At 36.0% G+C, this 14,871-nt stretch overlaps 1 protein-coding gene across 2 annotated transcripts in view; it reads left to right on the top strand.

The window, feature by feature from the left end:
• Positions 1-14,022, top strand: part of ALDH1A1 (aldehyde dehydrogenase 1 family member A1) — a 43,331-nt gene extending 29,309 nt beyond the window's left edge. For both annotated transcript variants that reach the window (XM_010393066.3, XM_019281861.3), the window contains 8 exons: positions 941-1,069; positions 3,508-3,621; positions 5,242-5,344; positions 5,909-6,093; positions 7,580-7,744; positions 9,539-9,696; positions 11,191-11,265; positions 13,420-14,022. In XM_010393066.3, the coding sequence (XP_010391368.1) occupies positions 941-1,069; positions 3,508-3,621; positions 5,242-5,344; positions 5,909-6,093; positions 7,580-7,744; positions 9,539-9,696; positions 11,191-11,265; positions 13,420-13,492 (1,002 nt within the window). In that variant the 3' untranslated portion in view covers positions 13,493-14,022. The remainder of the gene's footprint in view (positions 1-940; positions 1,070-3,507; positions 3,622-5,241; positions 5,345-5,908; positions 6,094-7,579; positions 7,745-9,538; positions 9,697-11,190; positions 11,266-13,419) is intronic.
• The last annotated feature ends 849 nt before the right edge of the window (positions 14,023-14,871 follow it).

Below are 14,871 nucleotides of genomic sequence, written 5' to 3'. Positions count from 1 at the left end.
GTATTTCTGAGTTCATTTTCTCTCTATCAAAATATATAAATAAATATATAAATAAATAAAATATAAACACAGCTGTAGGTTTCTACAAAAAACAAAACTGTGAGGACTATGTGTATGTTACAAACCACTTTTGATAGCTCACCATTTCCTCTTTCTTTCACTTACTCAGTTCCACTTTAACAATGAATATGCAGAAAACCCTGTAATCCCTCACTTTAAGTTATTTATGCTCCTATTATTTTTGGGGCTGGCATGAGACTGAAAGGAGACAAGGAGAGAAAAAAAGGAGTGTTGCATGTATTTTCCTCCTAGCCTTTCTGACATGATAGGTAACTACCTATCTCTACTGCCTTTTTTCCCATTTCTAATAAGGTGTCTGTTGAGCCGAGGCTCATGGCCTCAATGCTTCCCAAACTATTGTCAATATTCTCAAAAGGGAAAAGTTGTTTTCCCCTGGTCATGTTGTCTCTCACACTGCAGAACATGTGATCCAAAGCAGGCAGCTGCCTTTCAATCTGTCTGAACTGCCCACAACAGACAGATGCCAGCGAAATCTCCAGGGCAGGGGCAGCATTATGTGTTATTACCTTGTCTCCCTTAGAAAAGTTAATTGATGATGGATGTGACCATTTAAGATAGAAAAGCTCCCAACTGCACCACTAATCCAACAACTCTGTACTACTTTGTTAAAGGAGTACACCTATTGTCTCTTGAGGTTTTAACTAAAACCTTGAATCCCCTGGGCTTGTATATATACAAAAATCACTGGTCTTTGAATTACATGGCTTGCCAGTTGTTTTTTCAAAACATCTTCATTCTGAAAGGAATTCAACAAAAAGTTCAACCACCCAGTTGACAACTTGCACTATTATAATAGAAAAAGCCGAGGCATTTTGGTGATGTATTAGAAATAGGATACACTTTCTGGTCTGTCTTTCAGTGGAACTTCCCATTGGTTATGTTCATCTGGAAGATTGCTGCTGCCCTTTGTTGTGGAAACACAGTGGTTGTCAAACCAGCAGAACAAACTCCACTCAGTGCCCTTTACATGGGATCCTTAATTAAAGAGGTAAGTCACCAACAACAGAGTTATTTGCTCCTCTCAGAAGTGTAAGAGTATACTGCAGCTGAAATGCCACAAAGGTAATATAAGCCAGGCTCATTGCATGCCTAGCCTTGCACTGTGGAACTTACCTTGCTGTAAACCAGGAAAGCCAAACCAGAGCAAAAGCATGCATATCTTTCACCCCAGCAGACACACACAAAACCCCACAACAACAATTTAATAAACTTCATTCGTTAACAAATATATTTGTATTACAAAAGCACAGTACCTTTCAAAGTCAAAAGTAAACAAGGAGTCAAGTGCAGAGTACTCGGAGGTGAATGGCAATGACTTTATTAGCATAGTTATCACAGAAAAGAACCTGTTTGTACAGCTTTGCTTTTTTTTTTCCAACTGAACAAAGTTTTCATCCACCTGAGTTTATTAACAGGGAGCTGTAAAATCAAACTGGTGACTGCTGCCAAACCTGTGAACTCTCTTCACACAGTAACTGCAAGAAGGCACTCTGTACTCCTAAACAAGGAGTGTGCCAGTTTCTTCTGAAAGTTAGTATCTTCAAAGCTAACTATTATGCCCAGTTGAGAAAACACCCAAAGACAACAGTAAAATAGTTTTGATTTCTTCCCAATAAAATCAACAAATGTATTCTAAGATGTTTCAAAAGTTGGCAAAGATGTCAATAATCGCCAGTGCAGTAACCTTGCAGAGCTCTAGTGGAAATGACTAGGCACATTTTATTATTCTGCTTCAAAACAGCGGTTCACCAGAGTATACTGACTGGTTGTGAGTTAATATTACACAGAAACTAAACGATTATCAGGGTGGAACCAAGACTTGCTGTTATTGCATCACATAGTAAATGTTATTAGATAATACTGGGGAGGAGTAATAGCTTTAAAAAATATCAGAGAAACCTTCTCTATTAATTTTTAACAGTAAGTATCAGAAAGTGTATTTCTCTGAAAAAAGTAACTTCACAGAGAACGTAATCAATTCTGCTGTGATCTAATGAAATATCCATTCTAATGTTCTGATTTCCTAAAAGGAAAGCTCATAAGTGGGAACATGATCAGTATCCAGAATATCCAAAAAATGTTGGAGCCCAAATCCCTGCCAGTGATTACTTCAATAGCTGCTTTAGACTTGTGAAAATATCTGAAGGTCTAATTCAACTTTCTAGTTCCCAAGTGTCCACATTCAAAGAAAAAAAAATATATATATAGTCACTTTTGGTAACTTTCACTATCCTTCTTTATAGCACTCACAAGGCTCCCTTGCTAATATATAGAGAAGAGCTCCTAAAACAAACACAGAAATTAAATGTTCAAAGTGAGACTTTTCTGTACAAATTAAGTGTGTAACACAATGCTAAGCAAATGGAAAGAACCTCATTGTCTCATCAATTTCAGGGTAAATATTTATCTGGAAAATTAAATGAGCTTAACAAGGATTGACAGACTGTATCTGAGCATGAAACTGTAAAGAATAAAAGTTGCTTGAATAAAAGTAACAACCTGATATATAAAATGCAGGACATGAGTTATAGCAGCTCTAACTTACCACCTAAAATTCACCATTTTCCAAACAAAAGTGGAACTTTTGCATGTAATTCCAAAGTCCTATTTAACGCTATAAAGAAACTTATTAAAATGATAATGCAGGATATGAATCTTTTTGGTATTTTAATTCTATGTTGTTCTGAAAGTGCCATTGAGATTGCACAGCTGCTTCACAAACCAACAAAAATTCCATCTACTCTTTACATATCCTTGAGTTTGCCTGACAACCTGCTGGAAGAAAATAGCTTATTTTGCTGTGAATGGAACATATCTAATACAGGATTTATGAGAAGAAATACATTTGTTTTGAGCCATAAAAAAAGCTTATTTGCATAAAAAATGTGCAAGATATTAAAACTGCGCATGTCTCAGCCAGCTTTTTCTCACTTGGTAGCTGACATGCCTCTTTTTTGCTGTAAACTTTCAACCTACATCCAGAGTTCCATGGTTTTTCTTAATAAAATTTCAGTCAGTGGATCATTAATTAAATTCCATCTAGCATGGTTATTAATATGCTCAAGCCAGCAAGTACATATGTTGATCCAAACAGCTTTAATGAAGCAGATATGAAAGTAAGCAATGTTTTTTTATACATCTGAGTGAGAAAATAAATAAAAATATTTCTTTGGAAATGTACTCACAAAGAACTAAAGTAATATGTTCTTTAAAAAAAAAAAAAGAGGTAGTTCAATAACCTAAAAGACAGGTGAAAGAAAGTGTAAATCACGTGAGAATGAAATCTTTTGGGCCTCTAGGGCTGAGAATAAGTGTATGGCTGAGAAAAGGTGACCAGAGAACTGAAAACAGAAGTAAGACTGTGTGACACATGTTCGTCTAGTTATTATCCTTCCTCAAATTTATGCATTCCTTCTTCCAATTCAGGCAGGATTTCCACCTGGAGTTGTGAACGTTGTTCCAGGCTTTGGACCCACTGCTGGAGCAGCAATTTCTCACCACATGGATATAGATAAAGTAGCTTTCACAGGCTCCACAGAGGTACTATAATGAATGCAAGAGAATATAAGCAGGAAATGTGCCCCTCTGATTCCCAGCAATGATTTAATGTCTAACTTATTCTATGTAATTATTTTAACTCTCTTCTTTCTTATGGCTGTGGGTGTGTTAAACAAAGTCTGTTTAATGATTTGTTGGTTATCATTAACTTTAAACATATTTAAACAATGTTTGTATTGCTGGAAAGCCCTTCAAACAAAGACAGTCCATGAGATACAGTAGGTTCTAGTATACCAAGGCTATTTTAAGTCTTACTCATTCAAACCAAAACTTTTTCATAACATAGTTTACATCTTTTCTTAAGAAGTTCTGTTATTTTTAAGTTTAATAACAACAGGATGGCAGGAAGGTACCTAAGAAATCTCATTCTTTGGTCTGCACATGCTTAGGTGAGGTGACAGCTTTTTGGTATTACAGTGATACTTAGGACCATCTGGGTGGTCTTAGAAGAGTGTTTGAATATGTATTTGTTTAAAAGGAAGGTCACTTTTAATTTTCCCTCACTGTCACTCTGAAGAACTGGGAGCACTATAAATGAAGATTTCTCTTTGCAGGCTATATATAGAATTAAGGATTAGCAATATCCTTGATACAGCTCTTTATATTGTCTGACTGCATGCATGCTAAATGGAAAAGCTGCCATCTGGTCTTTTAACTTCTTGGATGTAAACTGCAAAGATAAATATCATTGCCTTATGTCAGGGATCAGTACACACTGAATGCAAGAGCTATGTTTTCTCTCAGAAACCTTCAGCTCTACAGTAATGGGAAAAGAAAACAACCCAAAACCCTGACATCTGAGAAATATCCCACAGATGTTACCAATAGACAGTGACAACTACTGTTCCCAGTGCCCAGTGACCCACCAAAGGCAGATGGACCAGAGGGTGTATTCATAGAGTTTGGTGACAGTTCTCTTCTAGCAGTATAATTTAGCAAAGAGAAATGGTGACAGGAAGGCTGATAGAGGGAGGAAGTTTCCCTGATGGTTGCTACGCACAGGCAGTTACAGACAAAAGCCATGAGAGCTGCAAGCAGACTTTTCCTTCACAGTTTTTCCAGGGCAATTCATAATAAGTAGTTCCTTTAATTATGTCACCAGTAGATAAAAACGGGGTAGGGGTTCTACCTTGCAGTGTCCATTTCCTCCTCTTCATTCATCTAAGGGAGAAATTGAAATAAGGAAGAGTGTCCATGCAGCCAATGTAGATTGTATCATAAACTTTGTGCATTAAAGCACTTTCTCACACATAAAACAGAGAATTTTAACCTAATGGGAGTAACTGGTGGAGCAGCAACCTGTGCCTGCTATAGATTACAGATACATGCAAGAAGAGTGGTGGTAACCAAAAAAGCACCATGTATCTTTGGCAGTTGAATGGGTACAGGGAGAAACTCTTCTAGAAAACATTTCTAGGTCATAGGGTACAAGTGCCCTGCACCCCGACTCCTTTCATTTGTTTTATTTTAACTTATATTTCATTTTATTACTGGGATTATAGACACCTCTGAACTGATTTGCACTTTTGAGGAAATCAGAAAAGTATTATAGAGGTCATTAAAAACTTTTTGACATGAGGCTGTCCTCTCCCTTACTTTTAGGTTGGCAAGTTGATTAAAGAAGCAGCAGGGAAGAGCAACTTGAAGAGAGTTACCTTGGAACTTGGAGGAAAAAGTCCTAACATTATATTCGCAGATGCAGACTGTTAGTAGCAATCTTATTATATAAACTACTACTACTGCTAATCCAATGCTCTTTTTCTTTTCTTATCAGTAAATGATTTGAACCTTTTCAATAAAGGAATACTTTTTAATGTTTTCTGGTCATGCCATAATTTAAGTTAGATTGCCACCAAAACCGATGGCTCCTAAGTAGATGTGGACCTCTGACAACCTGTTCACTCTTAATGTAATTTATGATCATCCTAATGAAACAAGAATGAAGAACGAAAAGTGGATAGATGGATCTTATACAGGTTTATTAAATTTCTGCCTGAATATTCTGCTTGGCACTCCTGACAGGGCAAAAAATGTTAAATCTAAATTTCCCGTAGAACATCTAAATGTGTGTTCAGCTTGGTGTACCATGATGCTCTAGATAAGGGTAGTTTGGACATAAGTAAATGGTTGTATATCTGTTTTTAAAGGGCCATTAAAAAAAAAAAAAAGGTACTACAAAGGGAAATTAGATGGGTGACAAAGGTTAGTAAAGATTTTATGATGTGACAATTCAGGTTTAGGATCTGATGAACCCCGCATTTCTTTGCAGTGGACGCTGCTGTGGAATTTGCCCATATTGGTCTGTTCTATCACCAGGGACAGTGTTGTATAGCAGGATCTAGGATTTTTGTGGAAGAGCCTATTTATGATGAGTTTGTGCGTCGGAGCATTGAAAGAGCAAAGAAGTACACTCTTGGGAATCCTTTAATGCCTGGTGTACAGCAAGGCCCTCAAGTGAGTAATATTACATGTTTCCAGCATAATTCTGTCATGACATCACAATTTAATATATTTCTAAACCTACAGTTGCAGTAGGTTTCAAAGCTAAGAACAGTTTTCTGGTGGTTAGTCTGGAGTACAATTGTTTGTGCCAACATCATTGGCCTAAGGTGTCTTTCTCTTTTCTAGTTCTTTTTATTATTGAAGTGGAAAAATTGTAATAAATTCAAATGCTTTGAGAAAGCTCCTATACAACAGCTGTGAAAGTGCAAGTACAATCACCCATATCATGTTAGCTTGCTAACTTTACATTCAGATAGTGCCACTGCAACTGCCTATCTTAAAAAAATGAGAGTTTCAATATCTTTTCCCCTTTTTCAAGGCGCTAGACTTTCATTATGCTGCTCTCAGTTTTAGAATACTACACAATTAAAATGCAAGAGTTTGGGTTTTTTCCCTGCTTTTGTTAAAAGATTATGCCAACAGCATTCCCATCAAATGAATGTTAAAATGAAGCATTTAGAGGTATAGCTATCACAAATCTGTGAATTCAATGGAGCACTTCAGAGCACTGTTACAATAGTTCTCATCTAGTCTTATTCCCATACCATCTTATACTGCAGGATATGGAATAAAAGCACTGTAGTAGAAACAAATAAAAGGCAGGAGACAAAATCACTCCCACGCATTTGATAGAGTAATGTGTTCCTTATTGGTTATCACAGTATTTTTGTGTAATAAAAGACACCCAGTAAATTGGAAAAAATGCACTCCAAGCCACAGAAGATTTGGGCAATTTGAAAATAATTTTTGGACATCCTGGAACATGTTTTGATACAAGATAATAAATTCAGCTGAATAAATTTAAAAGACAAAGGGCAGAAAGATTCAGAAAAGTAAACTCCAGGCGTCTGGTGTACAGCTAATATAAAATTAACAGACATTCTCTCTCATGTTATTGTGGCTTTTTTTCATGAGTTTGAATTTCATGTTAACAATTTAAAAGAGAGAAGTAAATACATTTCTACTAAAAAAATAAGGATGTTAAACATGTGAAGAAGCAATAATGAAAGTATTTGGATGAGCATAAAGACTCTTTTCTCCTCTAGTCTCATAATTTGCCTTTTTTGACTTATTTTTTCTCCTTAGCAAGCTTTAGCCAACACTTAACTATTTTACAGATTAGCAAAGTTACTCCTTTTAGAACTGGTATGATCCCATTTAAAGGAAAATTGTGATCATGGGATGTAGCTGCATTTCTTTTGTGGCAATTATGTGAAAAATCTCTCTTTGTCCTCAAATCCCTTGTTATGTTTTGAATAATTCTTTCTAGAGACAAAAAATGATAGCCTGTATCAGCTCTGTTCACTGTGGTCTATTGCCACAGAGAAAAAGCCATATTTTGCTCCACCTCAAAGGGCTACAGGTTTAAGTTAACTGCTAGAAGATCAACGCCTGTCAGTGTGTGTTGTTTTCATCCTTGAAATATCTTTCCATTTAGATTGATAAGGAGCAGTTTGAAAAAATACTGGATCTAATAGAGAGTGGCAAAAAAGAAGGAGCCAAACTGGAATGTGGAGGAGGTCCATGGGGAGACAAGGGTTACTTCATCCAGCCCACAGTTTTTTCTAATGTCACAGATGATATGCGCATCGCCAAAGAAGAGGTAAATAAATTTTCAGTGGTCTCTTCTCTCACTGAAAGTCGTCTCTTTAAATGTCTGTACAAAATATCCAGTTAGAAGGTCAAGTGACTATATGAAAATTCTCTCAGTAAACCTGTTGTTCCATCCTGGTGGTGTTTAAAGGGCTTTTATTGGTTTCTGGTGCCCATTTCACCAGCCTGCTCAAGGAGGGAGCGGATTATGAGGCTGCCCTGCCAACAAAGGCTTCTGCAGTAGATAAATACTGAGGTTTGGATTGTTTTCATTGCTCCATACTGTCCATGTCTCTGATATAAAAGTCACAATGACCTGTAACAGAGATGCAAACCTTGGAGGCACAACTTGTGAACACTTTGCACTGCCTAAGGAACCACTTACTTGGTGCTTGTATGCACCAGGCAGCTATTTTGCAATATGAGAAACTAGCTGGATTGTGCTTCCAGAGGCCTTTTGTTTGTGGCAGTTCTTTTTGCCTCATGGGGTTTTTTTACTTACATCAGTTTGCAGATTTATCTACACATCATTGCAGAATCTGCTACTGTTCCAACTAAGATGACTGTGCTAGGGTATCAGTGATTGTCTGCAAGGAAACAGAGACACTTAGGAGTGCTGAGCTGCCATGTCAGCTAGTTCTCTGAACAAAGACTCAAAGTCCAGTCATGACCTCTTCGCTGTGTTTCTTTTTTTACGTTCATCTTAATTAATATCTGCTGCAATTGGTGTCCATTATACTTCTTCATACTAGAAAGCTAATGTGGTCTGCTAAACATACTTACTACACCCAGCAAGAGTCAACAGCCTGAGTTAAAATGAACATCACAGCATTTAGAATTAGTTGTGACAGGGAGAGAGCTGTAAAACATGATAGAGATGAATGAGACAGAATTTGGATTGTTTCCACCATTGTATGAGTCTAGTAGAAAACAGCACAGAGTTATGATTTTTTCACAGTTCTATTAGTTACACTTTGGTCAGCAGTATAAGAGCTGCTTCTCACATTATTTTAAGTGTAATGAACAATGAAGCCCCAGATAGCCAAGACAGTTTAAAGAATGTAAAAGTTTTGAAGCTCACGGCTTGAACAGCATGGGAATGTTAAGCGGTTTTCTGATCTATATAAATCCTTACAACTCCATTTATAAACCAGCAGTAAAAATTCAGTCAAGTAGAAAGCTCACAATCTATGGAAATAGAATTAGTTAGATGTTGTAATGCGCCCCCAGCCTGCACAGTCTTGGTATTGAGGGATAGGCATGGGCACCTCTGGCTGAGAACACTGGACAATGGTAGCAGGAAAGCCAAACCTGAGGGACTATTCCCTTACCTGACACCCATATGAAAAACAGAATTAGTTGTTTCACCTGCTGCAGTTGTGCAGCTACCTGCAGGCATAAAAGTCTAATAGAAAATTTAGGTGATGGAAAAACCGAATGTCTTTCCTGACTTTAAAAATGGAGCTTGTCCAGAAAACACGAGTTTGTTGGTAACCAGTATAGATAGGTAGCATGCTGTGACATCATGTTAACTACCTTTATGGTGTGTGCCTTCTAATTGCTATTTATTTGTTTTCATTATTTATTGATTTTTTATTAATTATTTACAATAGACTTCCTCAACGTGCTTCATATTATAAAAATCTTTATGTGAATTTATAGTATTTTTTAGAACTTTATTCGCTCTTCGCTGAATGGATTCGGGAATAAGGCCATCTGACAGAAATAAACTTAAAATATGTAAATTACTTCAAATAGTAAGTTACTCTAGTTCACTTCATATGTTTGCATGTGTTTAATACAGATATTTGGACCTGTTCAACAAATCATGAAGTTTAAAACCATAGACGAAGTTATCAAGAGGGCAAATAATACTACCTATGGCTTAGCAGCAGCAGTTTTTACCAAAGACATTGATAAAGCACTGACATTTGCAACTGCTCTTCAGGCTGGAACAGTATGGTAAGTAATGTTTTTTTTAAATTCTTCCTTTAGATCTGCAGATGTCAATGGCACTAATTGGAAGACACAGTCACAGTATTTTGGGTGGTGTTTTTAAAATGTTCATTCCTTGTCATCTTTATAGAGGTCTCTTCTGTTTATCTTTCCTGCATGTTTCCCTATTTAATGTGTTACTAAATAATTACTTCTTGTAAGTCTTCACACAATTTTCCCATAAACTTTGTCTAAAAACAGGATATTTACTTGCTAAAAAGAAAAGGAAACAAAAGATAATATGGTGAGAGTGCCCTTTTCTTTTACTTCAGGATCTGGGGATAGCCCAATACATAATTTATGAGATTAGTTTTGGTGTTTTGTAAAGACATTAATTACCCGAAGTTCAGTGGCCCTTAGCCTGGGCAGTACACCCATCTGTAATGGGAAAGATTGATTAAATGTGATTGAATAAAGAAAGGAAATACAAGCTGGGAGAATGACTGCAAGGCAACTCTTTCCAGCAATGGAAAAGAAGAGGCAACCTACATGGAACTGAAAAAGAAAAAGCTAAGAGATGAAAGAGTGAAAGCTTGGAGGCATAGCAGGGTCTAATGACTATCACTGACAAAGACCTGCATTTCCCTACAGTTATTTCAATGCATCAGAAGGAGAACAACCAATTTTACTTGAACACAAAACCTGTGTCCAATTTACATTTTATCTGAAAGCACTCACAACCAGCACAAATTCCTGCCCAGGTCCTGTGATCAAAGAACATATGCTTTCTAAAAACAAGTTAGCTGTCTTGACTTAGGAGTTGGTATTCTTTATATGGAAGAAAGTTTAGAAGTGGAATATTTGGGATTTGCTCTTATGTGATTGGTGGTCTAGGAATCCTTAACCATGAAGAGAATCTCTGCTGTTGAAACCAGTAGACTAGCAGGAGGATAGATTATAAGATAAGAAAATAGAGAATATTTGATTTGACAAGGTTGAAAGACAAAAAGAGCTTCTCCGCTAGGAAGCGGGGTGCACATTCTGCCAATATTATTCATACCTAAAAATTTGCCTGTGAAATTCCTTTCTTACTCATTATTGTGTCTTTGTTCTCAACCACAATGCAAAATAAGGTTTAACTGAATAGAACCAAACAAAATTTCCTAAATATGTAATGAAGCTGTCCTGAGTTTATCTATCAGAAATGTACCTACAGAACATTTAGCTGTGGATAACCTTTTGTGGGAGAGCTTATGTACGAGTTAGGAATTCTATTGCAACTATCAGAGAAAGATATGACTGTCTCTCTGCTTGAAGACCCTTGCTGAGTGTTAGTAACCTGGTAATAACTGTAGTTGCTTTTGATGCTTCATTTTTCTGAACTTCAAACTACATATATTTTTGCAAATACTTTACTCAGATACCATTTGTAGGCTTTTTAGAGGTGACAGAAAACCACTGATTTTTCAGAGGTTAAAAAATTGTTTCACACTGTCAAAAGTAATTTTCCTGTTCTTCCAGGGTTAATTGCTACAGTGCATTGTCTGCTCAGTGTCCCTTTGGAGGTTTTAAGATGTCAGGAAATGGACGAGAAATGTAAGTAAATATTTTTAAAATAGTAGATTCACAGGAAATTCAAAATGAAATTCCAAGTCCTGACTTTAAATATGCATAACTAGAATATCCAGTTTTAGATTTTGTCAAATTAGTCTTTAGAGTGCTTAGAGGCATCATGTTGTCAGAGGTAATGTCAACCAAAAATTCCTCTTCAAAATAAATAAGAAAATTGCTTAGATGCACACTTTTTCAATCTGAGCAGTTTGCAGTCTACTGTGGTTGCAGTATATTCGTAAGCAAAACTGACCATTGTGTTTATGGTTTACAGTTTTTGCATATATAGAGAAACTGTCATTTTCATGAAGATAAATCCGTGGGTAGTTTGTGAAACCCCCTTTAAATGTTAGGTTTGAAAGCACAAGACTTTTCAAAATCCTTCATTTAAGCAAGATTTAAGCAAGTTTAAAAGTTTGTGAAACCAATGATTTTACAGTGTGTGCCAGCTAGGTCAAAAGTTATGATGAAAATAATCCTCTGTAGTCTTCGGACCTTTGTTTTTTCCCAAACTAGAAGCAGAGTAGCATGCAAATGTTATAAACTAATCAAAAGTCTTCAAACTTCTAAGTTTTAATCCAGTTTCCCTTGAATCATATCCTGTCTTACTTGTATTCATTCTTAGTTTAAAATGTAGTATATATGAGAACAAACTATTTTTAAAGAAATTAATAAAAATTAGTGCATGTAAGCTTTCTTTTTTATTAAGACAAATACATGACACTTCTACTGGACAATGGAAGTGATTAAAAAATTTATGTGAAAGTGAGGAGCTTCAGAGCTTCTTTTCATGTAGTTTTTTCAGAGTTAAAGACTAGTGTTTTTATACTTGCTCATCACTGGAGACAATCTGCTTCTAATGGCAAAGCTCCCGCTGACTTCAAAGGAAACAGTCAAGCCAATGCTGAGAGCTTTAGAAAACTGGAAGTTGAAACCTCCCAATAATTTAGGCCATTATAATCCAAGACAGCTTTGCCTTTGCTGGATGCCAAAAATTGGGAGATAATCAATTCTGAATCACAGCCTTTTTCAGAAATATTTTTTTGTTATATTTGCTGGAAATAACAGACACTCAAAAATGTTCTCTATAACAATACATTTTGAAGGAGTTAAGCTTTTGTTCTAAGAAAGTTTTCTGGTTCACAGTCACAATTATCAGACAAATAAAAATATTCCCACTAAAGGACAAGGAAAGAATCATCACCAGATAGATGTCTGTCATGAGAAAATTTGCAAATATTGTACAAACGTTTTTAGGAGATGTGGAAATATGTGAAAGACCTGCACTGAAAAAATTAGGATGTGGTTCTGTTAAGCCACTGACTTCCTTGAACCCCAGAATAAAATGCTCTGCATAATTCTTGGAGTGATAATACCATTATGAATTAAACTACCAACTGTCATATACTAACGAAATGCCTCTCCAAAAATGAAGGGAATCAGTAAACATTCTCACCCAGCACAAGTGTTCTGAGCACAGACTTCTCCTTTGCTTATGTATCTCTTTAATGAGACAGCAGTAAGAACTGTGTAACATTATACTGTAGTAAATGCTTGTTCCATAGAACAATCAGTTTTGTCTTATGTAGTTTGACTGCATTGGATATCAAATATTTAGGAATACAAACAAGCTTCATCTCGTCACTGAAATCATACAGGTGAAACAATGCTCGTAAGATATCAAAGATTTCAACTCTTTTTCACTGTCTGGGAGTTTTCATCATGGAATAATTTTGTCCCCCCCTTTACTTGAGGTGAAGTGTCTGTTCTTTGACTCTAGAGAAAACTCTAGACATCAGAAGAAGATCTATATAAATAACTTGCTGAACATGCTTGTGAAGATCTAGCATGTTCTTGATCTGCTGTACAGAAATGCAGTTTAGAAATGCTCTAAATTAAACACCACTCTTTTGCACAGAAATAAAATTACTCTCTGTCCCATTTTTCTCAGGAGACTGTTGCTGTAGCTTTTCAGAAGGTTTCCAGCATCACTCTAGCTGCACAGCTGTCTTCCAAATATGTCCAGTGTACTTGTTACATATCTGGCCAATTGCACAGTACCACTGAAAATCCCATCCAGAACAAAACTCATATAAAAAGCATTAGCATAACTATTGCTCTTGGTTCTCTTTTATCTAGGGGAGAATATGGACTTCATGAATACACAGAAGTAAAGACTGTCACAATCAAAATCCCTCAAAAGAACTCATAATGCTGTTTGAAATGCAGAATTTAACACCTTCGAATGAATCTGAAAAGGCTATCTGAATTCTTAAGTGTTTAGTTTTCCAAGTGATTCATTAACCTGTCTGCTTTCTGGCTGTATAAGAGGTACCTTCTATCATTAACAATATAAGGAATAGCATAGGAAAAGTTAATGTGATTAATTATGAAAAGAAATCTTTAATGTCTGGTTCACAGCTAACTCATTTTAAAATTCATGTTCAAAAATATCTACTCTTGTTTGCAGTTGTAGTTCTCTGTAGTTCTATGAAAATTTTCCTTTTTCAGTATATTCTACAAGTACAGTTTGAATTTATGGGCTCTTGTCAGTGTTAGATGGCAAGTTCTCCTTGCATTTTCTTTGTGGCCTTAAAAAAAGCACTTATGAGTAGTTAGCTGATACTCTTCTCTATGTTTCTCTAGATATATTTCTTAGACTATTAAAGTTCTTCATCATGCTACCTGAATGTAATCTGTACAAAATTTTAAAATATTAAAATTCACCTTCAAAAGCTAGAACTTCTCCCTTCATTAGTCTTTTCTATTACACTGGTTAACCACTGGCCAATATGTAGCACAGAAGCACCACGAGTGTGTTCAGGACACCAGACGTAAACTACATCTGCTATATGGAGGCTAAAGTCCCCAGTATTTTGCCAGTATTTCTAACTGGAAAAGCATGAACACACAGAACAATAGACAATTCGCAAAGAGCCAGCACTTGGCTTTGCAGTGGTGTGTGCATAACAAATCTTCACAGACATATGAACAAGAAATAGTGAAGAGAGAGGAGGGGAGAGGAGAGGAGGGGCAATAGGAGAATTTGCACAGTATTGAAAGGAAAGAGCGTTCTGTTTGTTTGGATACACTGGACACTTTTTAATTATTTTTATTTTTAATAATACAGCTAAAACAAAATACAGGTCAGACTTCTACCTTATTAGTCTAAGGATGCCTTTTTCCATGAAGAACTGGGCATAAAATTTGTGGCATAGGTATTTTTCTCCACAGCCCCTACATTATCTATTCTCGAAAGGTATCCATTCCAAATCCCATATTTGTGCCTCTAAAATAACTTCATTAGACATAATTTTCAAACAAATTGAATTCTGGTTCCAGATAAGAAACAGAAGACTAATAGAAGAAGGAAAAGAAGGAAGAATGAATCAAAAGTAAGAGTGTACTGTGAAATAATTAGCAGAGATTTTTCTGCAGAGGATAGTAGACAGAAGAAAGCAGAGAAATAAAAATGAATGCCAAATAAAGGCAAAAGAAAAAAATCTTAAAAAATAAGCTGCAGATAAGAAAAGAATGGCAAAACTATCTGGAAGTCTTTAAAAGTGGAAATGAACACAGTGTTAGTGAAAA

The sequence above is a fragment of the Corvus cornix genome, chromosome Z (genome assembly GCF_000738735.6).
Source record: "Corvus cornix cornix isolate S_Up_H32 chromosome Z, ASM73873v5, whole genome shotgun sequence".
NCBI classification, from domain to species: Eukaryota; Metazoa; Chordata; class Aves; order Passeriformes; family Corvidae; genus Corvus; species Corvus cornix.
The sequence above is the reverse complement of the archived record's forward strand: the minus strand, read 5'-3'. Positions and strand labels throughout refer to the sequence as shown.